This window comes from Bidens hawaiensis, unplaced genomic scaffold, assembly GCF_021521415.1.
Source record: "Bidens hawaiensis isolate Kalapana, Puna unplaced genomic scaffold, B.hawaiensis_p1.1 tig00031211_1, whole genome shotgun sequence".
Taxonomy (NCBI): domain Eukaryota; kingdom Viridiplantae; phylum Streptophyta; class Magnoliopsida; order Asterales; family Asteraceae; genus Bidens; species Bidens hawaiensis.
The window spans coordinates 111,564-119,224 of record NW_027495263.1 but is presented as its reverse complement, the minus strand read 5'-3'; the positions used below and the strand labels follow the sequence as shown (position 1 = coordinate 119,224).

The 7,661-nt window shown below is 35.2% G+C and overlaps 1 protein-coding gene across 1 annotated transcript; it reads left to right on the top strand.

The window, feature by feature from the left end:
- The first annotated feature begins 2,070 nt into the window (after window positions 1-2,070).
- LOC143581868 (ethylene-responsive transcription factor RAP2-3-like) lies at window positions 2,071-3,585 on the top strand. Its single transcript, XM_077064550.1, has 3 exons — window positions 2,071-2,256; window positions 2,810-2,813; window positions 3,096-3,585. Exons 1-3 carry the CDS (start codon window positions 2,079-2,081, stop codon window positions 3,583-3,585), a joined length of 672 nt encoding a protein of 223 aa, XP_076920665.1. The 5' UTR covers window positions 2,071-2,078.
- Window positions 3,586-7,661: the final 4,076 nt, after the last annotated feature.

The following is a 7,661-nucleotide window of genomic DNA, read 5'->3' as shown; positions in this document are numbered from 1 at the left end:
ATGGGTTATAACATCTTATTTATTTGTGAAACCCTTTTATAATCAAACAACAATTTTCGCTGGTATCTTCTCCATCACCGGTTAACTTCTGATTACCACCCACCATCGTCAACCTTTTTTTTTATGCATCAACTTCCATCGTCACCTATATCAACCGCCTCTTTTTCATAAGACAAATATATGTGTTCATGTTTGTTTGTTTAAAAAATCAACATATTTGTGTTCGTTTATGCTCATTCATTAAAAATCTAAAAAATACCTACACATCTCAATTGAAAGAGCCCAGACGTTAATAAATATAATGAACGTAACAAACCAATATATATGTATTAAATCAAACCAAAACTACTTTAAAAAATAAAACAAATCATTACAAAATATAAAATAACAACAAAAAAAAAACGATTAGAAACAAAAAAAACTAAATAAACTCCCGTAACATGGAGGACTCAAACTAATAGAAATTATATGAAAGTATACGTGTATTATATATAGAGTCTATGCGAGAGTGTTAGTTAAGTCCCATAAACAAGAGTCCTTTTCATGTGGTGTAGTGGTAGGAAACATGAGTTTCTCAATGGAGACCCAAGTTCAATTCCCACTTACAACACTTTGGGGGGGCATGGGTAAGGGGTGTTCAAGAAATCCGACATCCGAAAAAAACCGAAATCCGAACCGAAACCGAAACCCGAATAATCCGATCCGAACTCTTATTCGGATTCGGATATGGATTTCAAAATATTCCGGATAGTTCGGATTATTCGGATATCCGAATAATCCGAATATATAACATTTTATTAGTGTATATAGCCAAGTCCATTAACATTTACAATAACTTTATAACCATAACTTCATTATTCGTTCAATCAACCTAACACACCATAGACAAAAATGTCATAACACTCCGTCGTTATACTCTCTAACACTACTTAACTTCCTCGTTCTTTTATTATTTTATTTTTATTTCCAGTTTTGTATGTTTATTTAACAAAACTAAGTTTGTATATTTGTTATACAGATTATTCAGATAGTTTCGGATTATCCGAATCCGATCCGAATCCATCCAAATTCAATTCGGATCGGATAGGAATATCCCTAATTCGGATCGGATCGGATTTCGGATAGGGTTCCAAAATTTTCAAATCCGAACAATCCGAACCGAATAAACCGAATAACCCGTTATCTGATCCGATGAACACCCCTAGCATGGGTGGCTCAATGAAGGAAGACTGAGAGAGGGTGTCCGGATTTTACCACAAGTGGGCCTTCGGGCGAGTGGGTTTTCCCCGGAACGGGAGATAAATTGGAGGCGCTTAAGGGCCCCGTATGGTTGGATTGGCCAGCTGGCGGTGGCCTTTTGCCATTGAGTCGTACCTAGGCATTCTATGTTTGTTGGCTTTTAAAAAAAAGACCCATAAACAAGGGAATATGTCGGTCAGGTTAGACCCAAACGTGCTTAATCCGAGTCTAAGCCTAAATTTGGAGCTTGATCCAGACATACGTATACTCTTTCGTTATACGATAGAGATAAAATACATTTATTAATTATCAAATACCAATATTTTAGAAAGTACAAAAATACAATTTATTATAGGTAATAATAAAAAAATGTTACACAACTTGGAAAAAAAAGTTGGTGTTGGTGGAGTGGTAAGGGAAATACTTGGTGTTTCACGTGACCCAGCTTCAATTCCTGCCCTCAGTATTTAGTTTGGTGGCACAAGGGTGATGATGGGAGATTAGGCGAGTATGTGGCTTTCACTAGTTGGATCCTTAATTTAACTGAACGAGTTTTATCTCACCGTACTATCATGCCTTCGGGCAAGTGTTCACGGGCGTTGGCCATATGTGAGAGTTTTTCCCGAATCGAAAGACGAGGGCATCTCAATATGATGAAGTTAGCCAGCAACCAATTTGAAAGATTCGTTGGCCACTATAGAAAAATGTTATAAATAAAAATTGATTAAAAAATTAAATACTTTTGTCCGCTATTAATACTCTCAAGACTTGTGTGTCAACTCACACTTTGATTTAACTTCCTCTTTCTTCATTCTTTGTGTTATAAACAAACAGCAAATATGTGCGGTGGTGATGCCATACCCGACGTTGATCCGATCGTAGAACGAAGCCGGATGGTGGCCGCCGGTGATCTCTGGAATGAATTCAACACCCACAGTCCCTTTGGCTGGGATTTCAAGCCGTCATCTGTAATCCAATTCGCTAGAAATGATGGTTTTACTCCAAATCTCAATCAAGGTGATATCAGTTAAACTTTTTTATTAATAGTTATGATTTATGAATGCATGTGATGCTTAGCTAGATATAAGTTGAATTGTAGATGATTTGCAGATTTGCGTTTATTCAAACAACCATGGGTCGGTTTTTGAGTTATTGGAAACTATTCGGTTTTGGGTTTTTTGGTTTGTGGTTTGGGTTTGATTTGGCTTCGGTTTTGGCATTTGTGCTATAAATTTTTAGGCTGGAATAAAGGTTGTCCAAAAAATAAAGAATTTTGGCTTGTTTTTCTTTTAGTTAATAATTAATTGTTTATTATAATTTAAGCTTAAATATTTGGATTAAACTATGCAATAAACTATTATAAATTACTTAAAGTTAAAAATTAAAATTGAAAATTTATAAGTTCAATTTAGTTCCGCCTATTTGGTTTTAATGAGAAGCAAAACTAAGAATGAACTGAATGTTCGGTTTTCACAAAAACATAAAATCAAATGTCGGTTTTTGTTTTGGTTTGTTTAATTTTTTGGTTTCAGATCCGTTTTTTAGTTTTCGTGCACACCCTACCATGAAGTTTGGTATTTATATTGATATATAAAAATAGAACAGAAGATAGTCTTAGAAAATAGTTATAAAATGTTAAGAAATTTATAAATCTTGGTTGTGTATATATATATGGATAGATTTTCTATTTTATATACCATTTATAGTACGTAACAGCATGAGTGACGTCAAAGTCAAAACCAACAACTCCTTGGTGGTTTAAATTTATACAAAATCATTTTGAGTTGTATGAGTGAAATTATTGTTATTCACTTGTTTATTTCCTAATAATAAAAAACTTATGGATTTTCAGGCAGTGAGAGCCAGTTACAAAACCCCCTAGAGAAAAAAACTAGGCCACGTAAGAATCTCTACCGAGGGATCCGTAAGCGATTATGGGGCAAATGGGCTGCTGAAATCCGAGACCCGCAGCAGGGTGCTCGTTTGTGGCTCGGGACATACAACACCCCTGAAGAAGCCGCTAGGGCTTATGATGCAGCTGCCATACGCATCCGAGGCAATAAGGCCAGGCTCAACTTCCCTAAGCCGCCAGTACCAGTACAACCACCGCCTGCCAAAAAGTTGTGTGTTGAACAACCACCACCTCCACCGGCATTGATGGATCAATACGAGGTCAATGGCCAGATATCGATAGCCAGCGAGTCAACTCAGCCGTTGATGGATTGTGGTAATCTCCACAACCATTTGTCAGCGGATGAGTTAAAGCTATTGGAGCAAATCTCGAACTGGGAGACGTTTTTAGGTCTCGAGCATGAGCTCGGCTGTGATCTTTGGGCTACATTTTGAGCTCTTAGTTGTTTTTGGTATCATTGTGTATGAATGTTTTAGTACCGAGTATGTCATGTGTGATATATAGATAATAATTTCTATGGCTTTTGGTTGGGAAGTTGTCATGTGTTTTATAAAGTTGTACCTTGTGCTGGCCTACACTGTTTTTTGATTTTGTACATCGTGCATTGATGCTCATGGAGACATGGTCATCCTTTTACTTATATAAGCATCATTTAAATAGTCGTGGACTGTTTAACCAGGCCAGAAGACATGGCCTATTTATGGATCAAATGGATGCAACACTATTAATGGGCCAGATAATGTGGCCTGGTCCATTAATCAATTATGGATATGGTGTATGTTGGTGGTGGACTGATGCCTGATGGTGGTGGGAAGTTGAGGTGTAAAGAGTCGTACCGCTCGTAAGCTATTCAGGACGCGCACGTTAAAAGGCAAGCCCTATTTGGAGCTAATCTGATAAATGAGCTCGAGCTCGAGCTCAAGCTTTATATATTGAACTTGACTAGGCTCGTAGGTCTAAACGAACATGGTATTCAATTCATATAAGTATAATCAACTTTTATCAATAATCTAACTAATCTATTAAAGCAAATTAAAACATGTTTTTCACATGGCTTGCAAATATGTCATTCACATGGGATGTCAACTAATCAATTTTTATTTATATGTATTCCACCTAATTAACTAATTTTTTAATTATCATTCTTTTAATTTAATAAATTTTTATGTTAAATGATATAACAATTTATGCATTTATTACTGTTTAATATTTATTAATTACATCAATTAAACCAATTATGACTTTCTTAAAATTATATTATTAAGGCTATCTGTTATGGTGGGGGGTTTCGAAGCCCCTCAACAGTGTCAAGTCAACGCCATGTTATCGTCTCGTAAAAAACGGGGTATCGAAGCCCGCTCCGCTATGATTTAATGCTCCTTGGGCGCCCAATATATATATATTACATTATAATTATAATATATAATTATATAATATATAATTATAATACAGATAGACACTGAAAGCTTCCTCATTCTCTCTCTCTATATATAAGACGCCTTAATATTTATTACTACTGGCTGCTTCATCCTCTTCTGTCCACGTTCTGATATCTTTCAAGATGACTCACCGGCACCATTCAATTACAATCAATACCTGCAGTTAATTCCTGTAACCTCTCTCACACTTCGATTGCAATCAATACGTGCAATTACTTTTGGAGGTGCAATCACTTGAGAAGTCGACCATCAGTTACCAGCCTATTGAAGACGTTGTTCAATGATCGCATTCAATCGTTCCCCATATCTAGGGTTACAAATCGACCTTATAACCACGATTTGGGGATTTATATCCAGTCTATAGTTAGGGCTACAAACCTCTGCGCATTTACTAATTTCATATCTTCTAAATCGCTTCATAAAACATGACTGAGGTATGCCTTTTGATTTACATTCAGTTTGTTGGTTGAATTCAGGGATTTTTAAGGTTCTTAAAGTTGAATCGTAGAGTAGATTGTGTGCTTTTTCATTGAGGTCCTCAAATTTGTGGTTTAGGTTAGGTCCATTAGTGCTTATCTATTTTACTGCAACTAAATTCATATGATAATCATATGACATTGATAATTGTTTACAAAAATGGGAATGAAATTCCAATGAAACGAAGTGCTTGATTATTTTCAGGTGAATGTTTCGGCGACCACTTCATCGTCATCATGTTCGTCATCTGTTCTGAATTTTCAGATGGAGCACTCTTCAAATCAAAGCTATTGCGGCAATTACTATTAACTGTTACGGCCCAAGGAGTCGTAGGTGATGTTTCTCTTTTTTTGTTTCATGTTTTTGTATTTACTTTAGTATGAAAGTCTATCATACATGATTTGTATTTACTTTAGTACGCTCTGTTTGCGGTGCGCGCATATAATGTATATATGTGTGAACCCTCGGGTGGGCAAAAGTGAAATTGCACTAATTTTGACGTTATTTTACTAATATCGTGAAAATAACGTTAAAAGTGATGGAAGGTTAATCAGGCATCATGTGGTGGCGTTGATAGCCGAAGGACAAGGTACATGCACCAATTTACCGGCATGCCGATGGTTGAGTGTTATGTGCCTTATGTCCAAGGCTTGATGCAAAACTACTTTCGAGCCGGGGGTCTCACTGGAAGCAGCCTCTCTATTCATACGGGGTAGAGGTAAGGCTGTCTACATCTTACCCTCCTCAGACCCTACGATAGCTCTGCTATTGGTGGGATATACTGAGTACGAAGATGATGATGATGATGATGATGATGATGATGACAGTAATTTGTGTTAGGATAATATCATAACATTAATATAAAATATACCCATTCAAAAATTTAGATTTCATGTTTCCTTGTTTATTTGAATAAAACTTTTACTATTATAAAATTCACAATTTTAAAAATGTATTATTTAATTTTATAGTTGTAAGGGATATTTTCCGATAAAACAAGTTTTGGTTTGTCTTGAAACCGCTTTCTTCGTCGGTTGTTTTTTAAATCGGATTTTGACCGGTTTCGGTTTGACTTAACGGGTTTGGAATCAGTTTCAGTGTCAAGGATTATAAAGGGGCCTCAAACTTACGATTATTACCAGTTCTGAACTGGTTCCTATAATATCGGTTCCAAACCGGTTCAGTTTTTGTTTTGGGTTGTATCTTTGGCTATATCAATAAGTAGTGGTTATGGATATTGAGTATTGTGTAATGGATTATATAAGTACAGTTAGACCAACAAAAGGTGCTATCAAGGCTCCAAGCTACAAACCAATCCTGTTTATACAGTAACCTATTGGTTTGCATTTTCAGCAAGTGAGTTGACCTTTTTTTACACTATTTTAAGTATATAATTTTTAACATTTTTTTTGTAAGTTACATGTAATTTTTTTTTCAGGTTGAGTGAGCTTGTTTTGCGCTTAATTATCTAGCTTAGCTCTTAGAGTGTTCATGGAAGAATGAAGACCAAAACCCTTAATTCAAGTTAATTATTAACAGACATGTTAAATTTATTTGTTCAATGTTCCTGTTTGGTTGCCTTCTGTGCTGTGCTTCTAGAAGTGTTTGATATTTGGTTACAACACATCATATTGGATAAGGATCTGTTCATCACCAAAGTTGAAATTGAATGCAGCGTTGGCATCTTTACGAAGGTTTGTCAATTTGATTTTCCGTTGTTACTGTAAACGCTTAGTTTTAATGGCATTGATTTGCTTTAGTTTTGGGAGGTAATCAATTATATTGGAGTGATAAACTAGGGTTTATAATTTATCTAAATTAAAAAAATGCATTATTCAAGAATCAAGATAATGCATATGTTATTAAAAATGTAGGAAACCATGAAATTATGTAGATTAGCAAAGTCAGTAGCTGCAGGAGTTAATATGAAATGTAGAACACCGGGGTTGCTTCCCTGTTCAGCGAGTCTTCAAACAAGTATGCATTATATAAGAAATTAAAAAATTGTGCAATGTGATAATAGTTGCAATTTAATAATTTTCTTACCAGACATCATACAATGTGTAGCAGGTGCTGGCTGGAATAGTTGGAATAGTTTGGTTATCCAAATGTTGGAAAGTGATCATTAATCAATCGTTTGCCAAAGTAGCGTGTGTGTTTTGCAGATCCAATACCAGTCATAAACAGAGTATAAAAGTAGGTTATTCTTCTTTTAATATTTGGCAATTGGGTTGAAACGACCATATCTGAGTTATTGCTTTATTTACATAGACATATCGGAGTAGTTAAATACGTTACAGCCTACACTTTATTATTTTTTATGCGGTGTGATTGTTTCTTGTGTTGGCAGGCCTTCATTTCTATTGCTTTAATCCTTGGTGATTGGCTATACAACTTCACCAAGATACTATATATCACATCCAGAAGTGTTCATGAAAGAATGAAGACCAAAACCCTTAATTCAGGTTAATTATTAACAGACATGTTAAATTTATTTTTGTTTATTTGGTTAAATAACCTTAACATGTCTTGTTTTTGTAACTGTAGTTAATAGAAAGAAGGTTAATGAAGAAGAGAAAAGACAAAATAAAATT

Bases quoted from the DNA above. Each gene is read 5' to 3' on its own strand.
- LOC143581868 (XM_077064550.1), top strand. From the start codon at position 2,079: ATGTGCGGTGGTGATGCCATACCCGACGTTGATCCGATCGTAGAACGA.